The sequence below is a fragment of the Monopterus albus genome, unplaced genomic scaffold (assembly GCF_001952655.1).
Source record: "Monopterus albus unplaced genomic scaffold, M_albus_1.0 scaffold117.1, whole genome shotgun sequence".
In the NCBI taxonomy this organism is placed as follows: Eukaryota; Metazoa; Chordata; class Actinopteri; order Synbranchiformes; family Synbranchidae; genus Monopterus; species Monopterus albus.
In genome coordinates, this window is record NW_018127997.1 from 1,730,445 (window position 1) to 1,748,084 (window position 17,640).

At 38.7% G+C, this 17,640-nt stretch overlaps 1 protein-coding gene across 7 annotated transcripts in view; it reads left to right on the top strand.

Moving 5' to 3' along the window:
• The first annotated feature begins 1,250 nt into the window (after window positions 1-1,250).
• The window catches only part of exoc6 (exocyst complex component 6), a 55,769-nt gene continuing 39,379 nt past the window's right edge, over window positions 1,251-17,640 (top strand). For 3 of the 7 annotated variants that reach the window (XM_020611687.1, XM_020611688.1, XM_020611690.1), the window contains exons 1-9: window positions 1,252-1,448; window positions 7,830-8,001; window positions 11,648-11,695; window positions 11,886-11,976; window positions 12,290-12,335; window positions 14,639-14,692; window positions 15,683-15,833; window positions 15,921-16,070; window positions 16,395-16,463. In XM_020611687.1, the coding sequence (XP_020467343.1) occupies window positions 1,309-1,448; window positions 7,830-8,001; window positions 11,648-11,695; window positions 11,886-11,976; window positions 12,290-12,335; window positions 14,639-14,692; window positions 15,683-15,833; window positions 15,921-16,070; window positions 16,395-16,463 (921 nt within the window). In that variant the 5' untranslated portion in view covers window positions 1,252-1,308. Of the gene's footprint in view, window positions 1,449-2,197; window positions 2,469-7,829; window positions 8,002-11,647; window positions 11,696-11,885; window positions 11,977-12,289; window positions 12,336-14,638; window positions 14,693-15,682; window positions 15,834-15,920; window positions 16,071-16,394; window positions 16,464-17,640 lie in introns of those variants that run through there. The other 4 variants (XM_020611686.1, XM_020611691.1, XM_020611689.1 and 1 more) reach the window with 3 other exon arrangements.

The following is a 17,640-nucleotide window of genomic DNA, read 5'->3' on the forward strand; positions in this document are numbered from 1 at the left end:
TCTATGAAGCCCACGTTATTTTCTGGGCACCACCTAGACAGCCAGCGGTTGAATGACGACATGCGGCTAAACATGTCATCATTGGTCACATTGGGCAGGGGTCCAGAGAAAACTATGGAGTTCGACATTGTTTTAGCGAAGTTACACACCGACTCAACATTAATTTTAGTGACCTTCGACTGGCGAAGTCAGGAGTCATTAGCACCGACGTGAATAACAACCTTACTGTATTTACGTTTATCCTTAGTCAATTATAAGAGGAAATCTAAGTCTCTGGCTAATTGTAATAACATACACATAAACACAAACAGACATTCACACACTAATAATAAACTTCAAATAGTAATAAGATAGTAATTAAAAAAGTATTTATCTGTCTGTCTGTCTGTCTGTCTGTCTGTATAATGTTAATCTCCTAATATTTGGTTGTTGTAAGGTGTAATAAATAATATCAGATTCAGCTGTCACATTATATCAGTGTGTAAGCAAGCCACTTGAGAAATGTCCATAAAAATAAATGGTACCACATATGGGGGTGATGATGATATCTCCCCCCTGACCTGGGTCACCCTTGCTGGAGCATTCGTGTTGTACCTCGTCAGTCTCTAGCTGTGATAGCAGGTGCTTCTTGCGGATGTATATATATAGATAGATATCTATATATATGTATGTTTGTCAATTTTATATACATACAGTATATATAAATTGATTTACAGACTGAAACCTGATTTATTACAATTTGTGATTATGAGACATAATCGAAACTGACATGACATGATGTGACTTGAATTTCATGACTTTTCTTTGCCTCCTCTTTAGCTCTTCCTTGTTTTTATCTTCTCAGTTTTGTAATAAATGTGAACTGTTTTCAACTTTTTATTGTTATTTCTGAGTTGTGTATTTGAGTGTGGTCAAATCTGAGCCTTGACACTTACTTAAACTACTCATTAACAGTCTGAGTTTCAATACACTCTACATCCTTTCTACTACTCTACATCAGATTGCTGACAGTGTTTTGAATTTGTATCTGGTGGATAAAGCCAACAGGCTTCAGACAGGCTATAACAAGTAATTCTTCAGGATTTACAGAAGATACAACCGTTAACACAGGGAGCAGCTATAATTAGTGCTGTTGGTTTCAAAGTCCAGTGAATCACAAGATGTCTTTTTCCTGTTGCACCCTCTTTTCTGCTGACCATAGCCGGTGCCCTGGAATTCACCACACTCACATACAGACAAATTTTTAAGCGTCCTTTTCACTCACACAGGCAGAGACCTAATCCTCATAATTGGAGTGTGAAGAGCGAAATGGCCAGTGACAGGGTCCATGCTGCTTTACCTGACCCTCCCAGTAAATGTGAAGAGGGGAACAAAGAAGAGGAGAAAACTTTCGGGAACATTTTTGCAGAGTTAGAATGTGTGGATCTGCCCCTAGGAACCACCTTAAGGTAAACTCAATCAGGACGCAATTTTTTTTTTTACATTTTATCTGCAGTCACAATTGATGGTGGACTCATTAAATCCGACTCACAATGTAACTGATTTAAAATGTTGACTGATCGTATACTGTGTGTACATCAAGACATGCCTTTATGGGCATCTACTTTGTATGTGGAAACATGAATGTGCTATATTTATTAAGGAAATGCACATTTGCTTATATTTGCTTAAAATGTCAAAGGTGCAATTGAACTTTTAGTACAATGTACTTTTAAAAACACTTTAAGCATGTAAGAAATTGGTTTGCAGCTGCATGCAGCAGCAGTGCTTGAATGCTTATGTGTTGGTTTTGCTCCAGGCAACCAGCCTACCATTTTTCAAGCTGTATCCAACCAGTTGTCATTTGTGCAGTTGACTATAAAAATCTGCAGACACTCATGCATATTTTTGTGACATTAGTCTATAAATCTATATTTTTATTTACAAGTGACAATTACATTAAGACAAAAATATACTAGAACTGAGCACCAATCAAAGATGGGGCAATAAAATTAGTTGGGTCCATCAAAGTAAGGACAGCGCCTTAATAATGAAGTAATTTATACATGCTTTCCAATCCCATTGGTGTTATATCTAATTTGATTATAATATAGTCCATTACTTGCTAGAGTAATATCAATTCTACATTTCAACAAGGTAGCGAACAACCAACAACCAGTTTGGTTTTCGTGCTGTCCACAGTATTTCTGGGTTAAGACTGTGTATTTCAATTGCTGTTAGCAGCTGTACTGTAAAGTACAGGATGTGTGGAAACAAAGATGCTGTCACTGAATTCATTATAGCTGTAGTGCCTCCCACAGGGCAGACCTCATCCTGACCTGTACTTCGCTGTAGCTGCGGTGATAGCATAGCATAAAACACATAACAATCATGGCGGAGAATGAAACCCTTGAGTGTATAACCGAACACGAGCGGATTTTACAAGAAATCGAGAGCACAGACACGGCTTGTGTCGGTCCCACTCTTCGGTAAGATTATATGGCTTCTTAGAAAGTGTTTACTAACCGCGATGTGTGTGGTTTTTATTTGCATCGCTTAGATTATCAGACCTTTGTTCATGAGGCAGCCTAGCTAACCTAGCCACCGGCAGGTTAGCGGTTTTAGCCAACAGGATATGGTGCTGAAATGAGGAATGAGCCTAGCTGGCTTGTTAGCTAATAGGCTAACATTGACAAGTGTTTCAGTCCGTTTAATGCAGCTTTTGTAAGCCAAAAACGCGTTTGTGTGTGATTTCCCCCCCCCTCCTGGCTCACGATGAACACTGAACGACTAGGTGACCTGTCAAAATATAAACATCATTTGTGGGTGTGGCTGTGGTACTATACATCTTGATGTCATTATGTAGCTGATGCTGGCTAACGGTGCTAACAGGTTCTGCTAGTTGTTGAGCAAAGCCAAAATTAAAGCTACTGATATCCTATTATAGCATGGTTGGATGAGTCATTCTCCTGGTGTTGTGTTGTGGCAGCCTAAGAACTTGATAACGGTGCAATTGGATGTTGAATTGCTTAACCTAATGTTCTCTAGTACACGGCGTTGGTTATGGCAGGTAACGCTAGTTAACTTACCAAGCAAGCATAACCAGTGATATCAGCCATATTTCAGCATACTAGGGAAACCAATTAATATATGCTTCGAAGGACCTAATGTTAAGATAGTTCCTGTTTCAATGGCTCTTTTATTATGTTCTCAACACTGTCATTGTGTTAACAGTATAGAGCGTCAAGATTAGTTGTTACAAAATGTCACTGGCACACTTCCTCAACCTTTGACTAATCATTTAACTCTCCTGCGTTTTAAAGTCTAGTGTCAGCTTTTTAAAAGCCACTTTAAAGCCATTGTTTGCAGTTTGAGACAGTTATTCTTTTTGCCTTCCTGAAGTGGAAAGTCTTAATTTTCAGTGTTGAGGATTAGCATCATAATCGACTTCTAATACTTACAATATCAGTGAATAGAACTAATGTTAAAGTTAGATGAGACAGATTACAGTCCAGACCATAGACTATAAAGAAGGATGATGTGACAGCTCCCAAAAGTGAAGCCAGCAATCTTCACCTAGTGGCAGTGTAGGTCAAAAACTCCACCCCATCTATGTTACTGAATGGGACACCAGCCAAATGAAAAATTCACAGTCCAAATCAAATAAATGTTTTCCCTGAGGTGATTTGAGTCATTTTTGGTAGATATTATCATGCTGATTTAGGTACAAATGGTCACTCCACTTCTTGGTTAATATAGAATCTGGTTGTAAAATCTATCACAAAAAGAAGATGGCAGCCACAATGTTCACTTTTTTGTCTTAAGTTTTGCATAGTGGAGGAAAGTGATGGTGCATCATGTATATGCATACAGTCTATGAATTTGTACCATGTAGGGTTGCAGCAGTATTCCAGTTTTACGGTATATCACAGCAGACAGGCGGCAGAGGAGACTGATATCATCAAACTCCATCCACCAAAAAAAAGAAGTTCATAACTTTAAAACCAAACAATAAAAGGTATGAACGTATATAAATGTTGGCCATAAAATGAACTATCAAAATAATTTACCTCTGACTTACAAAAGTACTTGCACTAATCCTGATTTGACCCCAGAAACACACACAAACTTTACTGGCCCACATAAGTGAGTGTGTCTGTGTCTGTCTGGTGTGTGCATAAGTGAAGAGAGGCTCACGCTGGTTGTGCTGTCGTGCACCTACAATATAAGCTTAAACAATTTTCATAATTTTTTAGATCATTGTGATGGCATTTCTCACTATTGTCATTCCACACTTACATGTAACACAGTGTGATAGTACATTTATTTACTCTAAGTTAAGGATGTGAATACTTCTGCTACTGGTGCTAAGATGCAAACTAACATGCTTCAGTTATATGCTTCTTTAAAAAAAATTAAGAGTTGTTTATTCTTCAAGGTCAGTCTAGTGCTACAATCCATCTGTTACAGTCACTTGCGATAAAAATACCCAGTTTTCATTCCTTTGAGGGTCATTGTAGCTGTTAATAATTAATACTTGTTATACTGTGAAACTGTGATATTTTCTGAGATGGTTATCATACTGTCAAACTCTCATATCAAACACTGAAAGACATACCACAACGGGACTGATATATTTCAGTTCCCTCTGTAGCTGTACAGTTTGTACTTTCCACACCTGTCTATCCAGGATCTCACCCAAAGTTTGTGCCTGTATTTTTTTTTGTCATTTTCAGCACAAATTGAACTGTAAACCATGAATTGATATTAACAATGCCAGCTGTTTATATTCATATTTGTTTTGCTACAAGGACACACTAGAATCGGCGTGATCTCACAGGCTTTACAGAGCAGTCAGCTGCCATAACTCCCAGCCATTTCAGTCATTAAGTATGCTATCTACAGTGTTTGTTTAGTTATAAGCTGTATGCTTCTTTCTGACTGCCAAGGGCTAACAATCTGCACTAGCTGGTGAGTTGTAAACTGTGACCTGTCCAGCCATAGAAAGTGTCAGTCAGGCGTCAAGTGTGTCTCCACCTTTAGACTAGCTGAAGTCAGCTTTCTTTCCTGGAAGCTAAAAAGTAGTGTCATTCAACAGCTTCTGTTACCTGAGGAGTTTTATGGTAATCAGTCACTTATCAAAAATACCAAACGAGACAGTGCCAGGGTTTGCTTCATTTCTCTGTGATGTAGCCATATAAGCAAAGTGATGTATTTTTTAAAATATATTAACATTTTTTAGATTAAACGAAATTTAAAAAATTAGATTAGTCAATAATGAAAGTAAAGAAAGCTCTAAAACATAGTTTGTACTCTGAGAACTTGTGGCATAGAAATATGGCCCCAGAAAGAAAAAAGCATTGTTATTTGTATCACATTCATTTTCACTTGTTCCCTGGCAGTTGAGCAGACAACTCTTTTTCATGTTCTGTGAAAGTAAGAATGAATATTTGAGCATCTGTTTTGTTTAACAAAATGTCTTGGGGATGTAGTAGCTCCACAGACGTGAGGTCTAATGGGCAGGGTGTACTGGCTGCAGAGTTTTGTTTGTCAGAACAGTGAGGTTGAAAGGATAAATTTGGCAATTTTGAAAGTGGGTCTTGAAAAAATATTGACTTGCCCATGTATATATGAGAATAGGTCTTAACCTAAGTCATTTTAACTTCTGCTTGTACGCTTCACAGAGAACCTGAATGTTTTCACCCAGAAAAAAATACACACAGCAGTTGTTCTGTTCAAAAACACACTCCAAAGTTTGTCGTAAGCTTCAGCTTTCCCACAAAACTAATTTGAGTCGGTATATGTCAAAGTTCCAGTCTAACAGGGCTCCAGATGTGATCACTTAGTTGTATTTTGTGCCTACTTTTAGCAACAGTGCAACAACATTTTATAACTAGGTTCACCTCTGCAACTTGCAAATGTGCCACCACATTTTTTTCTTTTTCTTTTTGTGTTTTGTTTTAACCATCGCTGTATATCGTGACACACAGGAAGAAGTGCGAATTAGTGTGGGTGTGTCTATTGTAAGAGAGTAGATTAAGGAGTACCGCGACATCTACATTGACTCTATAAGGACCTTTTTTTTTTCTTAAAAGTAATGGGGAATCATGGGAATGTTGAATAGTTCGAAGCATTAGGAGCAGCACCATAGACTTACATTGACTTGGCTGGTATCTTCCAAAGTAATAGCAGTAATTAATACCTGTGACATTTTAAGTTAGCACTGTGTCAAAACATGACTGTCACTTTAATAATTCAGTACCTACAGTAGCTAACTAGCTAAACTAGCTGAGCTGTCTGCAACAGCAGAACACAAAGTTAGTTTGCAAGGCTGTACAAGTCATAGAAATAGTAATAGCTGATAAAACCCCTCTGTTCCCTATAGCGAACAATGGATTTTAATTGACTGTTTGGAACTATCTGAACCTACATGAATTACATGACCTGCTGCAGTTTTGTTCCCTCAGTGAACAGATCTGTTGTGAGGCTATGGTCATCATAACAGCATGGTTTGGGGACGATTCTGCACGTGAGGCCATCTGCCGGTCCACAAGCAGGCTATTCTTGTTCTGGCTTAGAGTTTTGGTGACAGCAGTACGAAATAACAGTTAATTTTCCAAAAGAAAAGATGATTCACAGTATTTGTGTCATTGGTGTCACAGAAGCACAGGTCATACTGTCAAACTAACTAATTCATTTTAACTGCACTGATGTGGTCTTGGTCTTGTCTTGAGCATGTCAGTCCAAGTTGTATGGAAAAGGGTGATATGGTGAAATGCGATGCTGATCATTTTCGATGTGTAGTGAAAACATTATAGATGAGCAGTCATTCTGTCATCCAGAGTGAATCAGTATAAAAACATTGGCTACAGTGAGAAATCCCTCCTGATTTCCTACAACTACTATTATTTAGTTTTATCTAAACCTGAGGCTGCAACTTCGGCACAAGTGACTGTAATCACTTTAAACATTGTCCTTGATATACAGTAAAAGGCAGTGTTAATGGCTGTATCTGTCTAGACTCTGTACTGGCACCCAGACTTTTATAGTGGGCTGTGGCAGTGTCCTAAGTTTCGGGTATAGTTTTCTTCTTTGCCCTTTGATGCTGGTTTAAATTATGTGTGAAATCAAAAATCCAATCAATGTCAAAGGTGTTTTGAAATCACAAACTGTTCATTTAAATAAACTGTGTGTGTGCTTTTCATCAAGTTTAAGAATACAGCATTTCATCATATTGTCACTAGATGGAGCTCTTACTTCACGTGAAGCAAATGATGAAGCCAGTATAGTGTAAGCCATGTGCTCAAATCTGTTGGGGATCCTCCATCATCATTCCTATATCAGAAGCATATTAAACTTAAAAGCCATCCTTTTCTATGTTTTTATCTTATATCCTTGCATTTAGATTTAGATTCAAGCAGTGTTAGTTTTTGGGAGCTTTTTTTTAATTTGAAAAGGGCCAGAGCTTAGAAAACCCTTTTTTATGAGCCATCTTTGGAATAAATGTGAGCCATCTTGGGCTTTTGTGTTTAGTGCTTATTAATTTATAATTATTACTAATTATGGATCTGTATATTCTACCACATTGTTAATATTATTGTATGTACACACATGGATCAACACACAGTCAAGATCACACACAGCAGTGAGCCATGCAAACGTGTCAGGTCTTCCAGGCTGTTTAGTGCAGCTGTGCTGAGGACCCTCACATGCAAAGTAACATATGAGCAAATCTAACAGTGATTCTCACAGTTGTTTTCTCTGTTTTGCCACCTTTTCCTTCCTGTCTTCTGCACTTTTTCTTCTGTTCTTCAAATCCTCTGTTTCCTTATCTTGTTTGTGTCTTTCAGGTCTATTTATGATGACCAGCCCAACGCCCACAAGCGCTTCATGGAAAAGCTGGATGCCAGGATAAGGAACCATGACCGTGAAATTGAGAAGATGTGCAATTTTCATCACCAAGGCTTTGTGGATGCCATTACAGAGCTCCTTAAAGTCCGTGCTGATGCAGAGAAACTGATGGTAAGAGATATTACTGCAAACAGAAGAAACAGGCTGATAGAGATGACAGCAGGTCAGTTGGTCTGTAATAACAAAATAACAATAATAATGTTCTTTAATGATATAGCACATTTCATACAAAAAATGCAATACAACGAGCTGCATAAAGCAAGAAGCAAAATGTGGACAAGAGGTAAACACATCAAAAGAAATAAAACGGGACACATTTAAGATAAAATTAATTGCAAATATGACTAGACAGCACTCAGGGAGTGCAGGCCTCCACCAAGGTAGCTCAGTTTCTTCCAACTCCGCAAAGAAAACCCCCAGGATGGCCCAGGCTCGAACCCTTGCTGTGAGGTAGCAGCGCTAACCACTGTGTTACTATGCTGCCCATCCAAATACAAATACAAACCAAGAGAAAATGCCTCACCAGAATTCTACTCTTTGAGTCTGACTCTCTGCATTAACGTATTTAGAGCTGTACCCGACTAAGAATTTTGCCAGTTGACTCGGATTCAGTGCAGAAATGTATTTGTTCTTTTTAATTTCTTAATATATATAGTCCAAACTGTTGGAAAATTAACTCGCATGAAATTCAGAGATGATTTAGACCACATTAACATCGGTATTCCCGTGCGAAAGAGTGACAGGAACTTATGTCTGAGCATTCTAAAAGCAATTTGTAAAAAAAACTGCATATGATGCATCAAAGCACCAACACTGAGAGAAGTGGAAATGGTAGTTTGGCGACCAAGAGCAGGCTCAGCCCCTGGTTCTAATGGCATGCCCTATAAACTTTATAAATATGCTGTTGTAGGGCAGGTACAGCATGGACGTGGTGGTTTTGGTTTAAGTACATTACAACCTTCTTGGAGCTAAGCAACAGCAGCTGACAGAAGGAAGATGGTTATTGAGGAGGTTAGGAGGAAGGAAGAGGCAGGTAAATTTGCAAAGGCAGTCTCCCAGGCTCAGCAGGGACAGTGGATGAGGTGGAATGATGTAGAAAGGAAGAAACGTGTTTGGAAGGAAATGTGGGACAAGGAGACAGGAAGGATTAGATTCATCCTAGGTGCTTCCATCTCCCCAGAATCTGAATAGATGGATAGGTCAGGACCCGACATGTCCCTTAATGTTCAGGTGGGGCATCACTTTGGCACATTCTCTCAGGGTGTAAAACAAAGCTGGCTCAAGGACAGTACACCTGGACACATAATCAAATGCTGAAATGTTTAGCAGCAGCTATTGAAAGTAGGCACTTAGAGGTAAACTCCATGGAGGAGAAAAAGGAATGAGGTGATTTTGTTTTTTTGCAAGGGTGCAAATGGCAGGAAGCAAGTAATTTTGAACAGGCAAGGTTTATTTTATTAATTTTGACTTTTGTTTAAGGTACTTTGTGCATTAATCAGCATCACTGTAAATGTTCTAGTGTTAGCTAGGAGGCTAATATTCAGCTGCTGTCCCTAGGCCAGGTGTTAAACAGCCATCAAAACAGAACACAGCATATAAGAATCGGGACAAAGAAAACAAGACCTAAAACAACTACAGAAAACATACAGGCTAAAATGCTAAGACAAGCATTATAAAACAAAAACATAGAATAAACAAACAGATATAGAACAATGCTAAACATTGGTATCTGAAATGTTTGGTGAGTTATTTTAAATGTACCTAGAACAGTAGTTGAAACGTTTGCTAGTGCTAGTGAATGTTTGCTAACAGTTAGCCTGAGTAGATGAAGGGTTGTGTTGGGTGTGTGGGTGCAGGCAAAGAGGGGGGTGGTTCTAGGACACTGGAACACACTGTTGAACCTTCTCAGTGTTGTGGGCCCAACTCAACGAAACACCCGTTAGTCAGAAGGTGCCCACCTGGTAGAATTGTCTTCACTACTATACCTACACAGAACTTGTATTGGTGTTAGTGATAATATAGCTACAGACTCACTGGAATCGTTAATAGTCTTCTTTTGTGAGATAGTCTTGGCAGAACAGTGTCGACATTCTGTAGACCCGGCTCTCAGAGGTGACTGCCATTACAAGCCAGCTGGACCAGCCACTGCTTAACCCGAGTAAAGACAATGCAGAAGCTGTGTGTCAAGCCACATGTCTGCTCATTGCTTGGGTGAGGATAGGATTCAGGGATGCTTTGTGCTAAGGGAAGGTTATTTCTGGAAAATGGTGTTGCTTATTGTGGGGCTCTGGAGATTTATGTCGGCATGGCCTGACACCCCCCTCTCTGGGGCCAAATAATGGGTAAATATCATTTAACTCAAATACTGAGCTTCCATATGAATGCTCTCCCATTATTTGGCACATTTAATTGTGTATTATTGATTATTTCACCCATTTAGTGCAGTTTCTCCTTGTTTTTGCCTCCACAACCTCCTTTCTTCTTCCACAACCAAAATACCTTTCTGAATGGTGAGTACAGATACATCACCTGCTGGTAGGGGGAGTTATTTCTCTCACACAGACGCAGAACGTACGTGCTAGTTGGCCGTTGGCTGTAGTCTGTGCAGTGTGTTCATCACTGCTAGTTCTTTCATGTTGGATTGGTGTGTCTCTGGCCTTACGTTTGATGCATGTCAGCTTGCAGTGCTAAACAATATAAGACTATAGATTTATGATTCTTCTTCTTCATAATTCGTCATTGAAATGTTTTCCCAGCACATTTTTATTAGCTTCATAGTCCCGTTCGGATGGATGCATGTCATCGAAACAGTTGGTAAAGGGCTGTGCATTACACTTTAACAAAGCTGGGTAAGCAAACCAGACACACATATGCAAAACCGGCCACATTGTCATGACTGTTTTTTTGTTTTCAACAGCAGAAAACAATGTTTGAAAACATTTCTAATAAAGTACAAATCTTACATTTATATGTCTTGTTCTAGTAGGTTTTGTTGTCCTTCTCTCCTCATTCTGGGCAGCAGTTTGTTAAATGGTGTCACTGGAACTTAATACATCCATGTATTGGATAGTGTCACTGTTGAAGTGGGAAATCCCCCAACCACAGGGGAAGAACTGAGCAAACTGGTTCATGGTACACCAAAATGAGGAGAAGAGGATGACAAAAATAATAAATTGCCTTCCACTGTAATGCACAGCACAAAAAAATAAAATAAAAACAAAGGGTCGACTAGAAGCGTCTCAGTCGACTGACACGCCTAGGAACTAATGATTCGACTGGTCTACTTTCAGGAGGCAGCCCTAAACATATTAATGATCTGTGGACATATTCATCACATTTAATTTGACCATGCTAGGAAGAATACCTATAATTTCTAGATCTCAAAATTCAAACCTGGATCATGCTTCTGGTTTGGGTTTTCACCAAGCAGTAGTTTTTATTGCAGTAAAAAAATAAAAGGCTGGTGTTCTTAGTTTTATTTTATTTTATTTTTTTATGTTGAGGGAATCACATGAAAAGACCAAACTTATAACTGGTTTGTCCTCAGTACTTTCTGACTTATCTGTGGCTCTCAGCTCCATACATAATGGAATACAGTATATATGGACTACTATACATAAATACTAACTTGAGTAATGTAACTGGTATGTAATTTTAAACTTAAAAAATGTAGAAACCATAAATAAAGCAAAAGAAGGGTAAAAGGAAAGACTTGGGGGCTGTGCAGTTAAACTGATGACTGTATTTGCTTTTAAAGGGTCAAGTGACGGACACTAACCGAAGACTACAAGAAGCTGGGAGGGAGGTACGTCCTTGTACATTTATGCATGAATAATCAGGTAACAAAACTGGGCTTTTTACTGTGCTGTGAGGGCATATACTGTATATACAGTACTTAGTAACTGCATAGGCATTAGAGATGACCTTTAACCCAGTGGTTAACAGTAGTGGTCTGTTTCTCATTGCCTCCTTCCGTTGTGTGTTGATCCCCTCAGGTGATGGCTCAGACAGAAGAGGTGATTCGCTGTCGGATCCAGCAGAGGAACATGGCCACCACTGTCGAGAAGCTTCAGCTCTGTATACCAGGTACCACTGCTTCCTGTGATGGTCACTTAAATTCTAGTGATAATGGTGGTGTTAGCGTTAGTTACCTGAGTGACTGTCTTCCTAAGTAGGCAAACTGACCCACATGTTTTTAGATGGTGATAATGCCAAGAGCTTATATAATTCTTTAAACATGAAGGGAAGCCTATCACACATAGCTTAGGAAGCGCTATAAAAGATGTTAAAAGTTGAAAGTTTTCTGTTTCAAATTTGTTCTTTGGGAGAAAAACAGTATATTGTTTGAACCAGCAAAGCCTTCTACTGATCCTGTTTCTCATCTCCTCTTCCTTTGCAGTGCTAGAAATGTACAGCAAACTGAAGGAGCAACTGGAATCCAAACGGTATTTATCTCACAAAGCATTATATCATAATGAGTCTCAAAGAGTAATTTCAGCCATTCTAATATTGTCAACTAGTGGTGCCAATATTCTTTTTCATCACCATTTGCAGCTGTAGTGTACTGTAAAACTTTAATACCATAAAACAGCTGGGTGTGCGCGGTGTAGTTTTATGTGCTTGGGACCACATCCAACTGTGATATAGCATAGAACTATAGTGCTACAGGACATTTCTGTGGCATGAAGTCTTCCGGTTCTTGTACCATGCTAACTCTGAGAGACGAGGCAGTCCAAGTAGCTCCTTTACAGTGCTGATTTATTCAATGAACACAGGTAAAAATTAACATTACACGCTCAGGTATCTTGCACCTCCAACATGCACGCAGGCAGCTGTAAGATGAAAGACCCTGAACCCACCAGGCCTATACATTATATCCCCTCGGTTGGGCTAGCCCCATACTACACAGGAACGTCAACCGAGACGTCTCTGTTACCAGCTTTGCAGCTGGTCATAGCAGTAGTCAAAACATGAAGCAAATCAATGTGTGTGTGTGTCTGTTGATTGTGGTGTGTAACTAAAAACATTCTCACGACCTCTAGTGACATGTCATGACATTAAACATAAGAAAATATTATGGCTAAGGCTACAGTTATACACATCATAATAATAATATTAAACACCCTGTCTGCTGACAGTCATCAACTCTTCTTTCTAGTTATCCTTGACCAGATGTACCCTGGAGAAACTCATAAGCATGACTAAGCATTTAACAGTCTAACTAGACATCCTATCTCCACTAAACATTTCTAATACATAAAGTACCTATCCAATTTCTATCTGACTAAAAATACCTAACAGGCACATGCTGTGGATAAAATGTATTATCACCGCTAGTGGGCAGGGCAAGTTAGAGGTGTGGCCAGAGGTTCAACAGATACATAACCTTTCACCTATAGCAGCTGGCGCAGCTCCTCCATCCAAAATCTAGCAGAAACCTTAAAGTTAACGGCAGCTGAAAACCATGTTCTTCCTAACCTCCAGTTGTTTATATTCTTACCATGTTAAAATGATCACATCCAACCATATCAAATTAATGAACTAATAGTTTTATTTGTCTCACTATTTACCTCAGAACCACCAGTGAGAATTTAACTGTGAAAACAATGAAACAACAAACAACAATGAAAATTACATAATGCACACATTGTCTGTAGTATAAAAGTAATAAACAAATTTAAACAAAGACAACACAATAGAGGTATGTGCGTCAGTTTGTTAGTTAAAATGTATAACTGATTCAGTTCTTACATAGTCTGTAATAAGTTTAAAGTATGAGGATTTTATGTATTACAAATTATTTTCTCATCCTACTTCAAGCTTTATTCAGAAATGCAAAAACCTTCTAATACAGGTATTTTATCAACTACAGTTCCATCCTCAGTCAAATCTATCATCAGTGATGCTGACTGTGGTCAGAGGTGAAACTTTGAACCAGAGGGCAGCGAATAACTCCTTTGCAACTTGGCATTAAGTTACTTTTCAAGTATACTGAAGTGTTGCTGAAACAGTGTACAGTTTTCTTCTGTGCCTTCAATAGAAGTGTTTTGGGGCCAATTTGCCAATAATTTCATTCATTTGAATAGAACACATTTTACCCTCACTGACCAAGTAATTAGATCTCTTCGCAGCCTGCCTAACAGCCTATTGATGGGAGCTTCACACACCGACCCTAGGCTGATATGTGTTCAATATGATAGATGACAATACAGTCTTTTTATAACACTGATGTCAGTGTAGACGAGCAGGATCCTAAAAACAGTAAAAACATCAATTCTACTTAATTGTTCAGTCAATATCATCTACATTAATTTACTAATGTTTTGCTGCATAGTGCACTTAACAATACCTGGAATCAAACTATGCACTGCTGCACCAGGTCAGAATCTGACAGGTCACAGAATATGGCTTGACACTGGTGGTATGCTGAGACATAGCAGTCGTCTCTCTCAAGCTATCAGAATTGCTGTTCTGACTTTAACATGTTGGACACTGGATAAATATTTAAACAAAAAACGTGCTGTCCCCTCTTCATTATTAGTACCCACCCACAAATATCGAGAGAAAATGGACTAAATGGATCATGAATTAAACATTTGGTGAGGAATTAATTTGGCAGCAGGTATTTTACCAACTTGGAATTGGATCCATAACAGAACTGGCTATCTGAACTCATCCCTAATGGCTTCATGAAAGACAGTAGCTCTGCCTACTATTGTAATAGATACTATCTCCTTTGTCTGTGCAGATACTATGCTGCCTTGAAAACCATGGAGCAGCTGGAGAAGATCTACATCCCCAGGTAGGGTTATGTCTTTGAGGCTCTTGAAGGAATGAACTATCAAAATATTTTGAGTAAAATTTGAGTTGAAAACAAAAATGTCACTGATTTTCAAATGTAGTCTTTAGGTTTAATTTCTGTACAGTTTTACAGGTTGGACCTCATGTAACCACATGTAAATTTGACAAGGAAAATAATACCTTCCATATTTTAGTTTTTTCATTTTTTTGAAGCCTTATGGCGGCCTTCAGTTACACTGACACCTCCTTGGACCACATATTGAGAGTTCCAGTGGACAACAGTCAAGTGCAAATTCAACACTTGAAGTCAACTCCAAACCTCCATTTAATTTGTCATGAAATAAGGCAAAATGCTCTCAGTCAACTGTCCACTTACTTTTGAGCTTCCGAAAATAGGGGACTACGTATAAAATAGCTCTAATTCTTAAAGTATTTTCATTAAACCCCTTGAGCGTAAAGTCTATACTTCAGTAACACCTTGACTGCTTGATTTTAAATCCATCGTGGTGATGTACAGAGGCAAAATTATGAAAGCTGTCTCTCTGTCCATCCTCTGACCTAACTCTACATAGTCAATGATACTTTGACATAAAAATATTTAAAGTGCATCTTTTAATTCTGATTCTTTTTCATGCTTTCCCACCACTACAGTTCCAACCGGAATTACATTTTATTAAGGAAGCAACAGTGTCTTTTGATGGGAAGTTTTAATTATCTTCTGTCATAGAGCATTCTTTTAAAATAGTTTCAAAAGGTATTTAAGAGGATATACAGGAAAAAAGAGACAAATCTCAAATCTTACTGCAAGTGGCAGCAGTTTAGTTCAATTGACAATAATGTTGCATGACAGTGCTAGGCAGGTGGTCTCACTTTTGGATTTGGTTAATTTGCCAGCTGTTTTATTATAAAATGTTTTATGTAAGACAAGATAATTTTGGTTGGATTTGATACAGTTGACCAAACTGAACTGGTTCTGCTGTGTTCCCTGCAGGGTCAGCCAGTACAGATTCTGTCAGATCATGGCTGAAAACTTACCCAGATTGAGAGAGGAGATTAAGGAGATCTCCATGTCAGACCTCAAGGACTTCCTGGAAAGCATCAGAAAACACTCTGACAAGGTTGGAGAGACAGCCATGAGACAGGTATGACAGTCTATGTTTTAGACAGTTCCCACAATAGTTGTGAAAATGTTTTTATGAGCTTGTTGATGATGATTGATGCCCCTCCAGGCACAGCAACACCGGACCTTTAACAGTGCCGTAGCGAAGCAGGTCAGTATGGGCCACTACATGAAGCCTGTGTATTCCCTCAATGGACGAACACACACTCACAATGGCCTGATGATGGACACAGGAGATGAGGATGAAGCAGATGAAGAGGTGAGGAAATGTGTCTATTTGGGTTTGACAGAATGTAATCATACTAAAATAATTGTATTCCTCTTTTCCCAAACTTTATGCGTAGCCTCAGAATCTTAATTTAGTTCTTTCCTTCTTGTCTTGTTACATAATCAGTAGCTTCATTTTAGGAATAAATTCAGCAGCTCCATAAGAGAGTTGTCAGAGCAATGTATTACTTTTTATCATTTTTGTAGTTTTCTATTTGATATCGTTAGTTGATGTTGATTTATAGGAGCTGAATTAATGTAGAAGACATTAAGAAATGTTTCATGCTAATCTCGTTTCCTCATATCTGTTGGACAGATTCTTACAGCTCAGGACCTGGTGGATTTCTCACCTGTCTATAGGTGTTTACACATTTACACTGTGCTGGTAGGTGTCCCTCGCCTCTTACACACACATCCATTATTCCTGTTGAACCTTTTCTCCAATGAGTCATCATGCCCTTTACTGAAGACATCACCACAGGTACTGAACGGTTCAGTGACATGTCAGAAGACTTAAGCAAAGCAGATTGAATTTCAGGTCCATCACAGCAGAAGAGTAAGAGTGTATTGATCAAAGGCCTGTCCATACTGACTACTACGTTTCTTTATTCAGTTGAGTTTGATCAGCTGCCTTTATTTCTGCTGAGCAGTAGTACCACAGCTCATTGAATATTACTTATACTAGTCCTACTAACTAGCCCAGTGGATGGTGCTGTAGCTAACTGCCATCATTTGCAAAAGCTTTATTTGAATTGTTAGGTATTTTTAGTCAGATAGAAATTGGATAGATACTTTATGTATTAGAAATGTTTAGTGGAGATAGGATGTCTAGTCAGACTGTTAAATGCTTAGTCATGCTTATGAGTTTCTACAGGGTACATCTGGTCAAGGATAACTAGAGAGAAGAGTTGATGACTGTCAGCAGACAGGGTGTTTAATATTATTATTATGACGTGTATAACTGTAGCCTTAGCCATAATATGTTCTTATGTTTAAGTCACGACATGTTACTAGAGGTCTGTGAGAATGTTTTTAGCTACACACCACTTAATCAACAGACACACTCACACACACATTCACACATTGATTTGCTTCATGTTTTGACTACTGCTATGACCAGCTACAAAGCTGGTAACAGAGACGTCTCGGTTGACGTTTCTGTGTAGTATGGGGCTAGCCCAACCGAGGGGATATAATGTATAGGCCTGGTGGGTTCAGGGTCTTTCATCTTACATCTGCCTGCGAGCAGTTTGGAGGTGCAAGATACCTGAGCGTGTAATGTTAATTTTTGCCTGTGTTCATGGAATAAATCAGCACTGTTTTGTAGTTACTTGGACTGTCTCATCTCTCAGAGTCAGTATGGTAAAAAGTACCGGGTACAACAGAATAAAATGCTAAACTTTAGGCATGGTCAAATATAGTTAGTTTATTGTAGGACGCTGTTCCCCCATAGGCTTTATTCTATTATAAAGCCTCATCCGGTTCTTTCAAACCAGGAACTCCGAGGGACGACTCAGACCACTTGAGTATATAAAAAATATAACCGTGCTGGTTTATTCAAA